Source organism: Marmota marmota, unplaced genomic scaffold (genome assembly GCF_001458135.2).
Source record: "Marmota marmota marmota unplaced genomic scaffold, marMar, whole genome shotgun sequence".
In the NCBI taxonomy this organism is placed as follows: domain Eukaryota; kingdom Metazoa; phylum Chordata; class Mammalia; order Rodentia; family Sciuridae; genus Marmota; species Marmota marmota.
This window is the reverse complement of record NW_026000082.1, coordinates 30,609,595-30,630,042: the sequence shown is the minus strand read 5'-3', so window position 1 is coordinate 30,630,042 and position 20,448 is coordinate 30,609,595. Positions and strand designations below refer to the sequence as shown.

The window sequence follows — 20,448 nt, the reverse complement described above, 5'->3', positions numbered from 1 at the left end:
ATTTAATGAGAGACTCTATCTCCAAATAAAAAACAAGAAGGGCTGGGAATGCAGCTTGGTGGTCAGTGCCCCTGGGTTCCATCCCCAGTGCTGCTCTGCTCTCCCCCACACCAAAAAAGTCAACATTGAAGCCATTTGGGCCTGGAGTATCTTTGTGGAAAGTTTTAAAACTTAACATTTTCAGCCAGATAAAGTTGTGCACACCTGTAATCCCAGCTAGTCAGGAGGCTGAGGCAGCATTGCAAGTTTGAGGCCAGCCTCAGCAAATTAGTGAGACTCTGTCTAAAAATAAAAAGGGGTGGGGATGTAGAGCATCAGTGGTAGAGCATCCCTGGTTCAATCCCCAGCACTACTAAAATAAATCATATTTTTTATTTCTTTTAATATTATATCTTTGATTTCCTTAATTTACATAGCAGTTCAGATTTTCCATTTTTTTTTCTAGCGTGTATTTTGATCATTATCTTGATTAAGGAATTTTTACATTTCATTTGATTCATTAAGTTTATTTTCTTTTGGTTATAATATTTTATTTTTATTCTTTTTTTCTTCTCTTTTTGATATTGAGGATTTAACCCAGGGTGCTTTACCGCTGAACTACATCCTTAGTTCTTTTTAGTTTTAGATAAAGTCTCACTAAATTGCTTAGGTCCTTACCTCACTAAATTGCTGAGGCTGGCTTTGAACTTGTGATCGTCTTGCCTTGGGATTACAGGCATGCACCACTGTACCTGGTTTGTTCTTCTTCTTCTTATTATTTTTTTTTTTAGTATTTTTTTTTTTTTTAGTTGTAGTTGACACACAGTACCTTTATTTATTTATTTATTTATTTATTTATTTATTTATTTATATGTGGTGCTGAGGATCAAACCCAGGGTGGTGCACGTGTGAGGTGAGCGCTCTACCCCTGATCCACAACCCCAGCCCTAGTTCTTATTCTTTTAATGTAGGATCTGTTTTCCCTCTTTCATCTCTGATATTTTTAATTTATGTCTCTTTCTTTTTTTCTTGATTGATCTTGCTAGAGATTGATCAGTTTTGTTGATGTTGATTAATTTATTGGTAATGATATAGAAAACGAGTTTTGGGTTTCATCGATTTTTCTCTAGCATTTGTTCAATTCCCATTTCATTCATTTTTGATCTTGTCTTTATTATTTCTTTCCCACTGCTTGCATTGAGTTTACCTCCTTTTTTTCTAGCTTCTTAGGTTGAAACTTTTTTTATATATATTTTTTTAATTGTAGATGGACACACTACCTTTATTTTATTTATTGATTTTTAAGTGGTGTTGAGGATCGAACCCAGTGTCTCACACATGCCAGACAAGCGCTCTCTCTCTGAGCTACAACCCCAGCCCCTCTTAAGTTGAAACTTAACTCATTGATTTTTTTTTTTTTTTTTTTTGCAGTACTGAGGATTGAATCCCAAGGGCACTCTACTACCTGGCTTCATCCCTAGTTTTTTTAATTTAAAACTTGTTTTATGGCCTAACATATGATTTATCTTGGTGAATGATTGCTGTTCATTTTTTAAAAACGTATATTTTGCTGTAGTGTATATCCTAAATGTCAATTTAGTCAAGTTGGTTGATAGTATTGCTCAAATGTTTTATAATCTTATTGATTTTCCAACTTCTCTTTCTATTAATTACTTAGAGGAGTGTTGAAATACAAAACTATAATTGTGAAATTCCTTGTTTTCTTTTTCATTTCTACTAGTTTTTGAAGCTTTGTTATTTGATACATAAATACCTTTTTTTGTTATATCTTCTTGATGAATTAATCCTTTCATAATTATATCTTTTAGGGCTGGTAATATTTCTTTCTTAAGCCTGCTTTGTCTGATATTAATATTACCGGCCATCCCAGTTCACTTACAATTAGTGTGTTCATAGTATACTTCTGAATATTTGATATTTGATATTTTTAATATTTGAGTTTTCCTTTTTCAGTTACCTTGTATGTGTGTGTTTGCATGTGGGCTGGGGACTGAACCTAGGAACTTAACACATGCTAACTATGCGTACTGTACCACTAAGCTATGTCCCAGCCCCTAATAATTTATTTAAATGGAGTTTAGACTATTTTCATTTAAAGTAAGTATTAATATAGAGAGATAAAAGTACTATCTTACTATTTGTTTTGTATGTATGCCATTAGTTTTTTTCTTCCTTTTCCCTTTTTTCTATACCTTACTTCAGTAAAAGAATATTGAGCATTTCTTAGTATTTGGTCTCCACCATGAGCTCATCTGCTTAATCTATTATACTTTTAGTGCTTGCTCAAGGGGTTACAATATACACTTTCCCTCGTCATAATATGCATATAACTTGTCACACATCACATGTTATATAGCTTCACATGTAGTGGGTCTGGCAACTCACAGCCTACAGGCTAAATATGGATCACTTTATGCTTTTGTAAATGAAGTTTTATTGGAACACAGCCACGATCATTCATTGCATGTCATTTATGGCAGGATTTTTTTGCTACAATGGTAGAGCTTGTGGTGGTGTTGGGAGATGGTGCACCCTTTAAGAAGTGAGGCCTAGTGGAAGGAAGTTAAGTCATTAGGGTGTGCCCTTGAAGGGAATTAGGGTACTCCCACCCCTTCCTCTCTCTCTCTGCTTCCTGGTCATCTTGAGGTAAGCAGCTAAGCTCTATCATGTGTTTCCTGCCTTGCCACAGGCTTAAAGCCACAGGGCCAAGTGACCATGGACTTTTGAAACCTCTTAAACTACAAGCCAAAATAAATCTTTCCTCCTTTTAAATTGTGTATCTCAGGTTATTTTGTCACAGCAATGCAAAGCTGACTAGTCAGGATTGTGTTGGGAGGTTGGGAGAAAGGACTAATACAGCAGGACTCTTGCTGTTTTACCCTGCATGTATATAGGTTGTGTTCAGCACAGGCTCTAGGGACTCCTGTGCAGAGTTTTTTTTTGTTTTTTTTTTTTTTTTGCTCAGGGGCACTTGATCACTGAGCCACATCCCCAGCCCCATTTTGTATTTTATTTAGAGAAGGGGTCTCACTGAGTTGCTTAGCTATTGCTGAGGCTGGCTTTGAACTCAAGATCTTCCAGCCTCAGCCTCCCAAGCCACTGGGTTTACGGGCATGCGCCATTATGCCCAGCTCCTGTGCAAATTTATTGATCTCTTTGCCTACATCATTGTCTCCTTTCTGGTATTCTGCCCTATAACTTCTGGGCGTCATCTTCCTGAATAATAATTGCTGTCTGATAAATCCAGTTCGATTTCCCCTTTTTGTAACCCAATTCAGGAAGCCAAAGTGATGGTGGGACTTACCCCACTTGATTTCTTTCTCTTGGGGATCTGAGTTACACTCCCTTTTCATTGCCAAAAACATTTTTTCATGTATTTTACCCAGTTTTCTAGTTTTTTAATAGTAGAATAAATACCAAGTCTAATATTATGTCAAAGGCCCATGAAACTTACTTTAACAGTTTTCTAACTTATTTTTGCATTTTAAAGGTATACAATATCAATTGCAACAATTGCTTTATCCTTTTCAATATTCATATTTAATTTCCTTGTCTAATTCATTGGCTAGATTTTTCAGCATAATGTTAAATAACAGTATTGATGTTTTCCTAGTATTTTCCACTAAGGATAGATGAGAAATCTTTTGATTTTGTTTTGGGTATCAGGGGCACTCAATCACTGAGCCATAACCCCAACCCTTTTTGTTTCTTATTTAGAGACAGGGTCTCACTGAGTTGCTCAGTGCCTCACTTTTTACTGAGGCTGGCTTTGAACTCAATCTTTCTGTCTCAGCCTCCTGAGCTGCTGGTATTATAGGCATGCACCATCACGCCCAGCAGGAAATCATTTTATTTATTTATTTTCTTGCAGTACTAAGGATTGAACCCAGGGGCACTGTACCATTGAGCTACATCCTAGACCTTTTTATATTTTGAGACAGGATTTTACTTAGTTGCCTAGACTGGTCTTGGACTTGAAATCCTTCTATTTCAGCCTCTACAGCCACTGGAATTATAAGTATATACCACTGTGGCCAGCAGAAAAACATTTTTAAAAGATAATAGTGGGGTGAGGATGTGGCTCAGTGGTAGACCATTTGCCTATCATGTGTAAGATCCCAGGTTCAATCCCCAGCACTGCAAAATAAATAGCCAGGCATAGTGGCTCACACCTGTAATCTTTTGGGAGGCTAAGGCAGGAGAATTGCAAGTTTAAGGCCAGCCTCAGCAACTTAGCAAGGCCCTAATCAACTTAATGAGACTTGAAATCTTGGACTTGAAGTCCTTCTATTTCAGCCTCCACAGCCACTGGAATTATAAGTATATACCACTGTAGCCAGCAGAAAAACATTTTTAAAAGATAATAGTGGGGTGAGGATGTGGCTCAGTAGTAGAGCACTTGCCTATCACGTGTATGATCCCAGATTCAATACCCAGCACTGCAAAATAAATAAATAAATAGCCAGGCACAGTGGCTCACCTGTAATCTTTTGGGAGGCTAAGGCAGGAGAATTGCAAGTTTAAGGCCAGCCTCAGTAACTTAGCAAGGCCCTAAGCAACTTAATGAGACCCTGTCTCAAAAAAAATCGGGGGTGTAGGGGAGCCTGGGGTGTAGCTCAGTGGTAAAACGCCCCTGGGTTAAATCTCCAGTACCAAAAAATAAAAAAATGACTAAATAAATAAACAGATAATAGTCAGGATTGTGTTGGGAGAAAGGACACTATAAAATGGTATTGGTGGATATAATGATTGGAGAAGATAATCTGGCAGTATCCAATTAGAAACTCTACCTCTAGGAATCTATTTCACAAATGCTCAGGGATCTATGTGCAGAAGTATTTGTTACAACATTATTTATAAAATCAAAAAATTATGGGCCAAGGTCATATCTCAGTGATAGAATGCTTGCCTAGCTTGCCTAGCATGTGCAAGAACCTAGGTGCAATCCCCAGCATCACAAAACATAAATAAATAAATTTAATTAAAAAAATGAAAATTGTAAAGTCACGACCCCCCTACCTCATTTCAAATGAGAACAGACAAATTATTAGATTTCCACTGATAGGATATGAAAGTGAAAGACTGGGTATTGATTTGGTGCTTCTCCGGTAATATTCCCAGGTGTCTTGTTTCTGCAGTTGTCTGACATGGTCCTGAATAATTCTGCCTCCATTGGCCTAGAATGCCTAGTTTATCCGCATTCTGGAGACTCAGCAAATCCTGGTCTTTGGGCATATAATGAATATGTGAAGTCCCTAACCTCTAGCCAAGGGACTCAATCTTTTTTTTTAATTCATATATATTAGTTGTAGGTGGACACAATACCTTAATTTTATTTTTACATGATGCTAAGGATCAAACCAAGGGCATTGCGTGTTCTAGGTGAGCACTCTACCACTGAGCCCCAACCCCAATCCGCCTCAGTCTATTTTATCTAATAAGTTTGGAGAGGTTTGTGATTTTGAAACCCACTATTAGCTAGAACCTCAGTTACATCAAATGTGGAATAAGCTGCATTATAGACATAAGTTCTTGAGCACTAATTTATTTTACTGTTCTTCATCTCTGTATATGTTTGTATTTATAAATTTGATATAGTACTCCCATTGGTAGTTCAATGGTAGAATTCTTTCCTGCCCTGCGGGAGACCTGGGTTTGATTCCTGGCCAATGAATGCTCAATTTTTCCGCTGGGGTTAAACTTTTTTTTTTTTTTTTTATAAACTCACAAATAAAAAAATTGATGTAGTACTGAATTGTGGTTAATATATTTTTAACATAACCTCTCAGCCACTTTGGTATGGTTAACACTAATGAGAGCAGGCTTAACAGACTGTATATTGCTGAAAATTAAGGGTCCTCACAAATCAATTCATATTTATAGGCCACGGTCTCACTTTCTGCTAAATTCCATGTTCTGCTGAATAATTTTGATCCATAATGACTTACCACAGAGTGTGAAGTATTAAAGTTACTGCAAAACTGCTACACAGAAATCTTACTTTAGATGTTAAAATGGATATTTTACAATGGACTATGAAAAATACCTTCATAAAACTGGCTGGCTGTTAATTAGAGATTGGTGGAAAGCTTCTGACATCATGAAAGGTATCATAAAAAATTATTTAGCCTGGGAAGAAATGACTCACAACTAAAAATGAACATGGGTGAAAGAAATTTCTGGAAGCCTTCCAGGACTTTAGGGCATATAAAGGGGAAAAAAACTGCCATTATACCAATATTAGAACTACTATTTAGTGATATGATAAACTTGATTGCACTGATTCCATCAATGTTTCCTCATAAAAATTGTTTTCCCTGCTAAGTAGATTTTTTTTTAAGATTTTTTATTTTAAAATTTGTTCATAGACCTTTATTTTACTTATTCATATGCGTTGCTGATAATTGAACTCAGTGCCTCACACATGCTAGGCAAGTGCTCGACCACTGAGCCACAACCCCAGCCCCAAATATATATTTTTTTATAGCCAGACAATGGATGGGCATTCTTTAAAATAATAATAATAATATTTTTTTTTAGGTGGACACAATATCTTTATTTTACATTTATGTGGTGCTGAGGATCGAACCCAGTGCCTCGTGCTGGGGATGGAACCCATGCTTGGCGAACGCTCTACCATTGAGCCACAACCCCAGCCCCATATGGGCATTCTTTAATAAAAAGACATGACAGAAAAAAAAAATTCAATAGTTTCATATACCATTTATACATTAATTATAAACCATAGTGGTAAAAGCTTTGTGAACGTTGGCAAGAAAAGCTAAAAAATTGTTGATTTTCCTCACATTCTCTCTAAATTCTGCCACGCACTCAAGAGGAGTACTATCTGACACAACTATGAAAGAACTGAAGACTTAGAGTATTCTTGAATCGGCTGTGAGTTGGGACCATGTATGGGGTCACATATTAGCAGCATGTGACTGTTGGCCACAAACGATAAAAATTCATCTTAAATTTAAGCATTAAAGGAAATTCATTGGTTCATGTAACTAAAAATCTAGTGACAACACTGGCTTCAGGCATAACTGGATCCAGGAATTGAAATGATATTATCAGGGGCAGGCACAGTGGCACTCATCTAAAATTCCAGCAACTTAGAAGACTGTGAGGCAGGAGTGGCACATGTCTGAGGCCAGCTTGGGTAATTTAGCAAGACCCTGTCTCAAAACATAAAAAACGGTTGGGATGTAGTTCAGTGATATAATGCCCCCAAGTTCAGTCCCTAGTGCCACCAAAAAAGGAAAGGAAAAGAAAAGAATAGCATCAGGACATTGTATAAATAGTTTTGTCAGTGACTTAGAAAGTTAAGGCAGGAGGATCACAAATTTGAGGCCAGCAATTTAAAAAAACTTGTCTCAAAAAAATAGGAGCTGAGATTGTGGCTCAGTGGTAAGTGCTCTCCTAGCATGCATGAAGCACTGGGTTTGATCCTCAGCACCACATAAATATAAAATAAAGATATTGTGTCCACCTAAAACTAAAACATAAATATTTTTAAAAAATAAAAAATAATTAAAAAGTAAGGATGGGAATATAGTTCAATGGTAAAGTGTCCCTGGGTTCATTCCCCAGTACCAACAAATAAATAGTTTTGTCAGATTTTATTCTGTTTTAGCATTATTCCAGGTGAGCTTTCTCATTTATTGAACATATCCTTTTCAGCTCTAGACTTATGTGATTGTCAAAGGCTCACCTCTCATACAGTGAGAACCTCATTCGTTTTTTGGTGCTGGGGATTGAGGAATTGAACTAAGGACCTCATAAATGCTAAGCATGTGCTCTGCCACTGAGCCACCCTCAGCCCCATCACCACTCGCAAGTCCCTTAATTTCTAACTACAGGGGAAAAAAGTAGCATCATGTTTTGGTCAGTGCTTTTAAATACATATATCACATCCTATGGAACAGCACCTAATCTCTTGGGGTATCATCTCTCATAATGGCATCTAGGTCCTGTGGTTTCTTCCTCCACGTCATGCCAGAAGTTCAGGCGTCTGGACCTTATTAAAGATGGCCTACCCTTCATTTCATGTTTCAGTCAGCCAGTGAAAAAATTTTAGAGCCATTCCCAAGTGCCCATACTGACACATTAAGTCCAGAATTGCTGGTAACTGCACCTGTATCAATTAATTTAGCCTTAGAAGTTCTTAGAAAGCACATTAACAGATTTGTGCCAAGGTAACTTAGCAACATCTTGTATACTTACACACTTGCACTTTTTTTTTGGGGGGGGGGTATTGGGATTGAATCCAAGTGCCCCAGGTGATAGTAGCAGTCATGGAGAGAAATGGTGGGATTTTCCATTTGTTTTGAAGGTAAAGTAACAGACGAAGTGGTAGGATGGGGATACCCATTTCCTGAAATGGATAAGACTATAGGGAAGGCAGGCTGGTCAGGGGTGTACAAAGACTGTTTTTGGACATGTTAAGCTAAGAGGCCTATTAAACATCTTAAGTGGAGTTGCTGGTAAACAGATATATGAGTCCTAAGTCTGAAGTTCAGGAATGAAGCCAGGAGCTGGATATGTAAATTTGGGAATCATAAACTCAAAGATGGAATTTAAAATTATGAAACTGAATGAGATCCCAAGGGATCTTCTCTACCTCTGTCATTCCCTAGAGAAAATGTCTGAGGCCTGGAGTGTTCCATCACTTAGAAATTAGGAAAATGGAGAAAAATTAGCAAAGGAGACTGTAGGAGTGACCAGGAAGGTAAGAGGACCATGAAGGAATTGTGTCTTGGCAGTCAAGTGACAAAAAGTGTTTTAGGATAAAGAAAGTGATCAACTGTGTTGGTAAAATGAGGACAAAGAAATGACCGTTGTATTTGACCATAGGCAAGTTACTAATGACCTTAAAAAGAATTGTTTTAAAGCCGGATGCAGTGGCAAATGCCTGTAATCTCAGCTATTCAGGAGGCAGGAGGATAGGATTGCAAGTTTGAGGCCAGCCTGGGCAAGTTAGCAAAACCCTGTCTCAATAAAAATAAACACAAAAACAAAGGATGGTTTTGATGGATGGGGATGAAAACCTGATTGGAATGAGTTCAAGGGGGAACAGAAGTAAAGACAGCAGATACAAATAACAAAATAAAATTCTTCCAATGAATTTTGTGTATAGGAGCAGAGAAATGGGGTAGTAGGCAGAAGTAGATGTGAAATCAAGGGGAGGTTTTTGTTTGCTTGCTTGTTTGTAAGAGGAAATATTAGATGTCATGTTTATACAATATTAGAAATGATCCACTTAAAAAGGGGAAATGATTTTGAGTTCGGCTTACTCAGAACTTACTTCCTGCCTGGCTTGAATTCTGTGAGCATAAGTCCTGAGCAATTTTCCATTTGTTTGCAAGATGCCCCAGGGCCCCACCAGCTCACAGCTAATTTTTGTGCTAATTCTTCAGGTTGAGATTTCCCACACTAAGCAGATAAAATAAATTTGGACTTTAGAATCAGATTAGGTACAATCTTAGATCTGAATATCTTGTTTTTGTTTTTTGGTTTTTTTTTTCCTTAAGGCCCTACAAAGACAAACTTTGTTGTTCTTTTCCCCAGACTATGGACAAAACTTTTCACTAAGTCCCTTTTCACGAAGGTTGCACCCCTGGGAGGGTTCTAACTTCCTACCTCATACATTGGGTTTGTTACTGATAAAACCAACTGAGCCAGGTAAGCTAGTACACACCTGAAATCCCAGCCACTTGGGAGGTGGAGGCAGGAGGGTTACAAGTTCAAGCCTAGCCTCAGCAACTTAGTGACTCAAATATATAAAAAAGGGGGGCTGGGACTGTGGCTCAGCAGCAAAGTGCTTGCTTAGCACGTGTGAGGCCCTGGGTTCGATCCTCAGCACCACATAAAAATAAAATAAAGATATTGTGTCCAGCTACAACTACAAAATAAATAAATTTTTAAAAAAATATAAAAAAGGTGCTGGGGGTGTCTCAGTGGTAGAGCTTCCCTGAGTTAAATCCCTAGCACCACAAACCAAAACAAAAAAACCAGCTGAGCTCGTGGTCCTTCCTGGCCCTCACTCCTATGCTTATTGCTCTGGCTCCGCTCCCTCTTTGCTGGCATCTGGGGATTTCTTATTCTTTCCTGCAAGCTCAACCATAACACATTTAACAAATTTGGGTTATATTTTAGTCAGCGTCTTCAGGGATTTGTGCCAGAGAAACATCTGCACTTTCTCCACCACCATTTGTTGGAACTAGAATCTCTCCCCTCGCTTTTCAGCTAGCTGATTCCTGGTCACCTTTTTTTTTTTTTTAGTTGTAGATGGACACATTATCTTTATTTTATTTTATGTGGTGCTGAGGATCGAACCCAGGGCCTCACACATGCTAGGTAAGCACTCTACTGCTGAGCCACAACCCCAGCCCCTCTGGTCACCTTTGAGATCCCAGCTTAAATGTCACTTCTCAGGGAGGTATTTCCTAACCTTTTCCATCCAGTCTAAACTAGTGTAACCTTTATATAACTTATAGCACCCTTCCTTAAGCACTTGACTTTCCATTGAACTTCCTCTGACTACTTCATGCCTGATTCTTCCTCTAGACTGAAAACTATGTGAGGGTAGGATTCAAATGTGTTTAGTTTAGCATATAGATAGAAGACCTAGTGAAGTTTGCTGATGAAACAAAAAAAAATTTTTTTAAGATGATTTTTTTTTTTTTTTTGATGCTGGAGATTTAACCCAGGGGTGCTTTACCACTGAACTACATCCCCAGCCTTTTGGCTTTTTATTTTGAGATAGGGTCTCACTGAGTCACTGAGGGCCTCACTAAGTTGCTGAGGCTAATCTTCCTGCGTTAGCCTCCCAAGCCACTGGGATAATAGGTGTGTGATACTGCACCCAGTGAAACAAAATTTCTAAAAATGTAATAACATAGTATAGTATTAAATAGTATGTCGAAGCCTATTATTTTCTATGTCTTGGGACTATATTCTTCAAGATGAAAAGTGGTTTTGTTGGAAAAAGAGGCTTCTGGTCCTGATTTCAGTGCACTCATGCTAGAATGGGTTCCTGTCCCGCTCTTGGTAACCCCCTGTGTCTTCTCCCTGCAGGATGGAGATTTCCACCCATCAGTCTCATCTCCTGCAACAGCTAAATGAGCAGCGCAGGCAAGATGTGTTCTGTGATTGCAGTATTCTAGTTGAAGGGAAGGTCTTCAAAGCTCATCGAAATGTATTATTTGCTAGTAGTGGCTACTTCAAAATGCTTCTTTCTCAGAATTCCAAGGAGACAAGTCAGCCAACCACAGCTACATTTCAGGCTTTCTCTCCAGACACTTTCACAGTTATCCTAGACTTTGTCTATTCAGGCAAACTCTCTCTTACTGGGCAGAATGTCATAGAAGTGATGTCCGCTGCAAGCTTCCTTCAGATGACTGATGTCATTAGTGTATGTAAGACTTTTATCAAATCTTCCTTGGACATTAGTGAGAAGGAAAAAGATCGCTACTTCAGTCTCTCAGATAAGGATGCCAATTCTAATGGCATAGAGCGTTCTGCTTTTTATGGTGGCAGCTGGCAAGAAGAAAGCAGTTCCCCACACTCTCACCTCAGCCCAGATCAAGGAGCAGGTATAATAAGTGGAAAGTCGTGGGGTAAGTATAATTACCCTCCGGCCTCCCAACGGAGCACTCAGCTCCCTGGGGCCAAGCATGAGCAGAGGAAAGATTCCATTAAAAAGACCAAGCATCTGCGACTGTCACAGCCTCCTGAAGCTGCTCAGTACAAGTCAAGCAAACGAGAAGCACGAGCGTCTGATTCTTCCAGCCATGTTTCCCAGGCTGAAGAACAAGCGCAAATTGACACAGAAATGGACTCTGCTTCTGTTGGCTATCAGTATGGTCAAGGATCTGAGGTCACATCCCGAAGTTTTTCAGGTACTCAAAAGGAGCATGACTCCCCAACCAGGTTCCAAACTGCTATTATATATAAATCCTTTCTCAACATGCCCTAATTTTAGGTGTGTCATAGGTAGTTAAACCAAGTAATTTTTTTTAAGTCATACTTTTATAATGAAATGGATTTTATAAAACATGAATTTAAAGTGTTTAATTCAAAATAATATTGGATACATTCAATGACAGTAGAATACTGATGGTCAAAACAATTCTCTGGGGCTGGGGTTGTGGCCGGCTCAGTGGTAGGTCGCTTACCTAGCGTGTGTGAGGCCCTGTGTTCAATCCTCAGCACCACATAAAACTAAATAAACAAAATAAAGGTATTGTGTCCATCTACAGCTAAAAATATTAAAACAACAGCAACAAAAAAAAAACAAACACATAATTTTCCAAACCTATATCTGGATGTTTGGATTACTATTAAATGTTTAAAGTTTTTTCTAAATGGTTCAATCTCTAAGATATGTATTTTACATATTTCCCCCCCCCCCCCAATGTCTTCACTCAGGAGGAGTATTTATCAACATATAAGTATATAATTGTGTGTGTGTGGTGCTGAGGATGGAACCCAGGGCCTTGAACTTGCTAGGCAAAGGCTCTACCACTAAGCCAGAATCCCAGTCCCATAATACTTTTCTTTTTTTAAATTTGTAACACACAACTCATAAAATTTTACTGTGATTCTTCAGTGAACCAGTGTGCAACAACATAAAATATCTTTCTCACTAGGTGTGGTGGTATATGCCTGTAATCCCAGTGACTCTGGAGGCCGAGTCAGGAGGATTACAAGTTTGAGGCCAGCGTTAGCAAATAAGTAAGGTTCTAAGCAACTTACTGAGACCCTGACTCAAGATAAAAAATAAAAAGGGCTAGGAATGTGGCTCTGGGTTTAATCCTCAGTACCAAAAGAAAAGAAAAAAAAAAAAAAAAAAAGGACAAGACAAAGATCCCTCTCTCTCTTAATTTTGAGACAGATTCTTGCTAAATTGCCCAGGCTGGCCTCAAATTTTTGGTCCTTCTGCCCCAGCCTCTCAAGTCCCTGGGATTACAGGAATGCACCACCACACCCAGCTGTGTTTTTTTGTTTTTGTTAATGATAGTAATAAAATATAGAAATAGAGTATGTATACTACCCTTATTCCCATATGACTGAAATAAAGGATTAGAAATATATATCATCCAGTCTTCTTCCCCAATGAACTAGTTAACAGATTTGCTTAATTGTTTATATGTGAATTCCAAACAAAATTTTAATAGAAAGAAGTCCCTGAGGATTATAGGGTCTATTACATATATTTTAAATGTTTATTTTAGAAAAATTTCAAACACACAAAAGTATCTTTGAAACAAGTTTGTGTGGCCTGAATGTGTACACTTTTTTCCTTATCATTGTATTTCCTTAACAATATGGTATCACAACCATTTATATAACATTTATATTATACAAATATAAATAGCATTAGGTATTATAAATAATGGAGATGTTTTAAAGTGTATGGGAGGATGTGCTTAGATTATATGCAAATACAACATTATTTCTATTAAGGTCTCTTGAGCACCTGTGGATTTGTATCTGGTGGTGGTAAAGGGGTGTTTCCTGGAAATAATGTCTGGGGCTAGAGGTGTAGCCCAGTAGCAGAGCACTTACCTAGCATGTGTGAGACCCTGAGTTCCATCCATAGCACCACAAAAAAATTTTTGAGGTTTGCCTCCAATTATAACTAACAATTTTCTTTTCTTTTCTTTCTTTTTTTTTTTTGGTACTAAGGATTGAACCCATGAATGCCTTTTTTGTTTTGATTTTTGGCTAGAGTCTTGCGAAGTTGGTGAGGCTAGTTTTGAATTTGCAATCCTCTTGCCTCACTCTCTTCTGGGTCACTGGGAATACAGGCATGTATCATTGTGTCTGGCCACAACTAACATTTTGTAGATAACTATATGTGTACTTTAAAACCAAATATTAAAGATCCTTGAAATAATACAAGTACATGATAAGTAAAGGCAAGGTGATAAAAAACATAAATAAAACAAATTGCTTAAAAACTTGAATATTAGCTGGGTTTGGTGGCACACACCTGTGATCCCAGCAGCTCAGGAGGCTGACAGGAATTCAAAGCCAACCTCAGCAACTTAACAAGGCCAGAAGCAACTTAGTAAGACCTTGTCTCAAAATAAAATATAAAAAGGGCTGGAGATGTGGCTCAGTGGCTAAGCACCCCTGAGGTAATTCCCCACTACTAAAACAACAAAAACCAACCAAACAAACAAAAATCTGAATATTAAATGTTTTAATTTTGCATTGTTTATAGTGTTAAAATCCAGTATTAGCAGGGCATAGTGGCACATGCCTGTAATCCCAGCAACTCAGGAGGCTGAGGTAAGAGGATTGCAAGTTCAAGACCAGCCTCAGCATTTTAGGGAGACCCTAAGCAACTTAGTGAGACCCTGTCTTAGAAAAAGTAAAATATAGAAAGAGCTGGGGATGTGGGGGATGTGGCCCAGTGGTTAAGCACCTCTGAGTTCAATCCCTAGTACCAAAAAAAGAATACAGTACTAAAAAAATGTAATGACTGGGGTTGGGGCTGTGACTCAGTGGCAGAGCACTTGCCTAGCATGTGCAGGGCACTGGGTTCGATCCCCAGCATCACATAAAAATAAACAAATAAAGGCATTCTATCCATTTACAACTACAAAAAAAAATTTTTTTAAATGTAATGACTGTACTATGTTAAATGAAGACACGTGTAATAGTCTAAATTTACCTGGACTTTGTAAATATATCAAATACTAAAGTTATAGTTCTGTATAGGAATACATTGACAATTCTGGTCTTAATAGAATGTCTTCCTCCTTCCATTTACCTTTCCAAGGTTGAACTCACCAAGTCCTTTTGGATTCTTTATGTTCATAGAATTGTTATGCTCTCTCCAGTGATTTAATAAAACTGTCTTGTGACAGATGACCTGCCCAGGATGAGATTCAAGTGCCCGTACTGCACACATGTGGTAAAGCGGAAAGCAGACCTCAAGCGACACCTGCGCTGTCATACAGGAGAAAGGCCGTATCCATGTCAAGCGTGTGGAAAAAGGTTTAGCAGGCTAGACCACCTAAGTAGCCATTTCCGAACAGTATGTATATGATCTTCCATCATTTTACTTCTTGAGACAATGTGCATTTATCTGCTTTAGGATAATCCAGTTTAGGGGCATATCTTTTCATATAACTCTACCATAGGAAAAATTATTTGAAGTCATGCACAAAATAATAATTTTATGTATGTGTGTGTGTATATATGTATGTATGTATGTGTGTGTATGTATATATATACTTTTAGTCTCCTTTGAGACCTCTAAGTACAGTTCTTTTAATTCACACCAAATATATTTTTATATGTTGATGTGTTCAGAGACAAAGATAATGCAAACTGTACAAATGTTTTAAATGTCTAGGTCAGAATCACCACTTCACATATTTGGCATCTACCAGTGATTCCTGAATCCTGCCTGGTAGTATCTTGGTTGCCGACCTCTCTCCACTACATCCCCTTTCTAGTCTCCCTTCAGCTTCTCTCCAGGCTTCTAAAGGAAGGAAGCCACTTCCAGTCAGGGATTGACTGTTAGCAGTCAAAAAATATTCAGAGAATTTGTTTTTTGATGCCCTGGGGGTTTCATAAGATAGTGACATTGAAATTGTTCTACCCTTCATCTTGGCAACACAGTTTTTTTCTGAAATATGTGTTCTGTCACTTACGCTTCTGTTCCATTTACAAGCGTTCTTTTTAAATTTAAAAGACAATGGATCACTTACAGTGATTGCATCATGCATTGCTTTATAATTATTTATTCAACAAATATGTTTAGAGCACTGTATATGCCAGTTCCTTTTCTAAGTGCTAGCAATGAGAAATACAGGCAAAATCTCTGTCTTTGTTAACCTTATGGAACTAGAGTTTTAAAAACTAAAAAGCTTTTGGTGGCTCATGCCTGTAATCCTGAGGCAGGAGGATCACAAGTTCAACACCAACCTCAGCAACTTAGCAAGTCCCTAAGCAACTCAGTGAGACCTGTCTCAAAATAAAAAATAAAAATGGACTAGGGATGTGTGGCTTAGTCATCAAGCACCCCTGGGTTCATTCTCTGTTACTTAAGAAAATAATAATAATAATAAACAATCTTTCATTACTACAAAAGCAATAGGTATGTATTATAAAAAAATAAGAAACTAGTTGGGCGTGATGTCGCATCCCTATGATCCAGCAGTGAGGCAGGATGATCCTGAGTTCAAAGCCAGCCTCAGCAAAAGTGAGGCGCTAAGCAACTCATTGAGAGAGACCCTGTCTCTAAATAAAATACAAAATAGGGATGGGATGTGGCTCAGTGGTCCAGTGCCACTGAGTTCAATCCCCATAACTCCACCCCCCAAAAAAATAAAGAAAGAAAACAACAACAACAAAAAATGTTTTATCACTCCAATGTTACTATTCTTAATATTCTTAACAGTTCTATTATATAGTCTTCCACAATTTCTTCTATGGATATAATTGTTTTTTAGCTTCGAATGAGATCATATCGTACATGCTGTTTTGTAACCTGTTTTCTTTAGTGAATAATCGTTGTTTATTTGTGTTTTGGGTTTTTTTTTATTTGTTTGTTTGTTTGTTTTTTGCGGTGCTGGGGATTGAACCCAGGACCTTGTGCATGCAAGGCAAGCACTTAAAATGTCTCATAAAAAACAAAATAGAGCTGGTTCGAATCCAGTCTAAGACCATGTATCATCTCTCTGCTAAATCCCTTAAATATATTTTTCTTTTATTTTATTTGTCGTAGCTGGGGATCACACCCAGGGCCTAGCGCATCCTAAGTATGTGCTTTATTATTGCACCTTTGCTCCACCTCAAGTATATTTTTAATCTAGCACAGTTTCCCCCCCCACATACCCCTCCCTTACCCCAACACTGACTTATTGAAGACAGCCAGTGGTTCTTCAAAGCACCCTACCTCTGGTTTGTCTGCTTGCTTCCATATGGTGTCATTTAGTTTGTTCCATTATTCTCCTTGCATTTTCTATAAACTAAAAGTTTTATCTAAAGTCCCAGTGGATTCAAGTTAAACACTTTCAATTAGAACACATCAAGGGCAAAGTTGTACATTTCATGATCTGTTACATTAGGAGAGACACGTCTGGTGGACCCATCATTTGTGATTTTTTTTTTTTTTTAAGAGAGAGAGAGACTTTAATATTTATTTTTTAGTTTTCGGCGGACACAACATCTTTGTTTGTATGTGGTCCTGAGGATTGAACCCGGGCTGCAGGCATGCCAGGCAAGCATGCTACCGCTTGAGCCACATCCCCAGCCCATCATTTGTGATGTTAAGATAGATTTCTCTCTGTGGGTAATGATAATGTAATTCCACCATTGTATACATCAAGGTGCTGCCTTGTAACAAGAAAGGAATTTTTGTGAAAGAATTTTGGCATCCAAGAATGACCCCTTTCCCCATCAACTCTTCATTCAATGATATTATCAGTGATTGATAATATGTAAGAAGTAATAATTTTAGGGGGCTGGGGACATAGCTCAGTTGACAGAGTGCTTGCCTTGCATGCACAAGGCCCTTGTTTCAATCCCCACCACTACCACCAAAAAAACAAAAACAAAAACACCAGTTAATGATTTTACTTAGAGTTGTGGAATGATTTACCAATTTATAATTTCTTCTACAGTATTAGCTGGAATTCTATGAAGCAAAATTTCCCTTTATAATCTGGAGCTATTTGGTTATTTTGAAATCCAAATCCTATAGGAGAAGGAGGATAAACATTTGTTTCTTTCTCTTAAATCAATTTTCAAAGTGAAGAATTGATTTAATAGCAGCCTCAGTGACATTATATGAGCTTTCTCAGGCTTTGCTGTTTTAGATACCGTAGAGTATTAGGAATTTTCATTGGTTCATTGTGCTTCTTGATACATTTCAGAGTTATATCCAGACCATTCTCTACCTTAAAGTGGCTCTTGTATCCTTTGGGCACATCCCATTACATTTGAAAGTATCCTTGTTCACTGGACCCAAAAGAGGCCTACACTCACCTCATATTTTCCCTACCACAGAAGTGGAATCAGCCACTTCTTGAAGGATGTTGGTTCCTTTCAGGAGGGGTGACATTAGAGACCAGAATTTGGGTACCCACTGTATGGAGTTGTCATGCGTTTTTTTTTTTTGTTTGTTTTTTTTATGGCAGTGCTAGGGATGGAACTCAGGGCTTTGCACGTGCTAGGCAAGCCCTCTACCACTAAACTACATCCCAACCTGTCATTTCTTTTTTCTTTTTCTTTTTTTTTTTTTTGGCGGGGGTAAGGGGATACTGGGGATTGAACTCAGGGACACATCAACTACTGAGTCACATCCCCAGCCCTATTTTGTATTTTATTTAGAGACAGGGTCTCACTGAGTTGCTTAGCACCACACTATTGCTGAGATTGGCTTTGAATTCGCGATCCTCCTGTCTCAGCCTCCCCAGCTGCTGAGATTAGAGCCCTGCGCCATCTCGCCTGGCCCGTCATTTTTTTTTAGATTATTTCAGTGGACACATATATACATTTTAATATATACATATATATATATTTTTTTTAAATTATGAATTCATGTTGATATTTTCAGTTTAAACATTGTAGCGTTTCACTTAATTTCTTTGACATCATAATTATATTGGAATCCATGAATCTTTGTCAATACTCTGTTAACAAAAACACCACCACATGTGATACCCATAATATTATTCTCTCAGGAAAATAAGTATTCTTTTCAACTGTACACTTTTAATATTTGCTATTTAATGTCAACAGTTAAGCAGAAGATAATAACTGTCCTGAATGATGTTCTATACATACTCGTAGATACTTTACCAAACTATATTAGATTTTTAATTTTATTTTATTGTTTGGTTTTCATACTTTTCTGTCTTTCTCTAAATGAGTATTTCATAAACATTAATCCATCATTATACAATTAATTCTCATAATTTTTATAGTAGAACCCATAATCTACTTCTCTTAACAGCTATTGAACAAAATTGTTTATTACTAACTAAAATGATTTATAATCATTCATCAGTTACAACTTTTTAACCAAAGCATTCCACACCTATTAACCCATTCGGTTCTCACATCAACCCCATGAGTAGTGTGCCTATTAACAATAAAGAATCAGGGTGGGGCTGGGGATATAGCTCATTTGGTAGAGTGCTTGCCTTGCATGCACAAGGTGCTGAGTTCAATCCCCAGCACCACAAAAAAAAAGAATCAGGCTGGGATAATAATAGGTTGATGTGTAAAAAAACGACCTATAGGTTGTTTGTGACCAGTGCCCATTTGGACTAGTCAGGCTTCCCATCTTCCTGGGGGTGGGGCCAGTGGGAGTGGCCATATCATACAGTTACATATTTTGACTATCACCTTGAAAGCAGAATCATAATGTTTAAAATTACTTGCTCCAAGGTTCAAGGTTAGTAATTGACAAAGATAGAAAATGACAAAATTAGGACTAGAACACAAGCCTTCTGATTCCTAGTGTGATCCTATTTCTACCAGTTCTTTTATTAATAAAGATAGCTAATAATCCTTCTATCCAAAAATATTGATTAATTTATATTTGGGGCCAGGCACAGTGGCACATGCCTGTAATCCTAGTGGCTCCAGAGGCTGAGGCAGGAGGATTATGAGTTAAAAATCAACCTCAGCAATTTAGCAAGGCCCTAAGCAACTTAGAAAGAACCTGTCTCAAAATAAAATATAAAAAGTGCTGGGGATGTGGCTCAGTGGTTCAGTGCCCCTGGGTTAAATCCTTGGTTTAAAAAAAAAGTTAATAGGAGCTGGGGTTGTGGCTCAAGTGGAGGCGTGCTCGCCTAGCATGTGTGAGGCACTGGGTTTGATTATCAGCACCACATAAAAAAATAAAAAATAAGATATTGTGTCCACCTAAAACTAAAAAATAAATATTAAAAAAATTATATATATATATTTGTGTGTGTGTATATATATATATACATATATACATACATACATATATACATACATATACATATACATATATACGTATATACATACATATATATATACACACATACATATATATATTTGGGATAATATTTTTTTTCTTTGGTTAAATAACAAAAAAAATAATAATACATAAATAAAAGGTTTTTTCCTCTCTGAATTAAAATATATCAAGTCTTGCTGGGTGCAGTGGCACATACCTATATCCCACCTACTTGGCAGGCTAAGACAGGAGAATCACAAAGTTTGAGGCCAGCCTGGGAAACTTAGCTAGAACCTGACTCAAAATAAAAAGGGAATTGAGTGTGGTGGTGTGCCCTGTAACCCTAGCAATCTGGGAGGCTGAGTGAGACAGGAGTATCTCAAGTTTGAGGCCAGCTTCAGCAATTTAGCAGGACACTGTCTTAAAAAAAGGTCAGGGCCAAAGCTGAGTGTTAGAACACCCCGGATTCCATTCTGTACTGCAAAAAA

General features: G+C 37.7%; 1 protein-coding gene across 5 annotated transcripts in view; it reads left to right on the top strand.

Moving 5' to 3' along the window:
• Zbtb8a (zinc finger and BTB domain containing 8A) overlaps window positions 1-20,448 on the top strand; it is a 49,174-nt gene that overhangs the window by 19,599 nt on the left and 9,127 nt on the right. For all 5 annotated transcript variants that reach the window (XM_048815824.1, XM_048815825.1, XM_048815823.1 and 2 more), the window contains 2 exons: window positions 11,080-11,903; window positions 14,883-15,052. In XM_048815824.1, the coding sequence (XP_048671781.1) occupies window positions 11,081-11,903; window positions 14,883-15,052 (993 nt within the window). In that variant the 5' untranslated portion in view covers window position 11,080. The remainder of the gene's footprint in view (window positions 1-11,079; window positions 11,904-14,882; window positions 15,053-20,448) is intronic.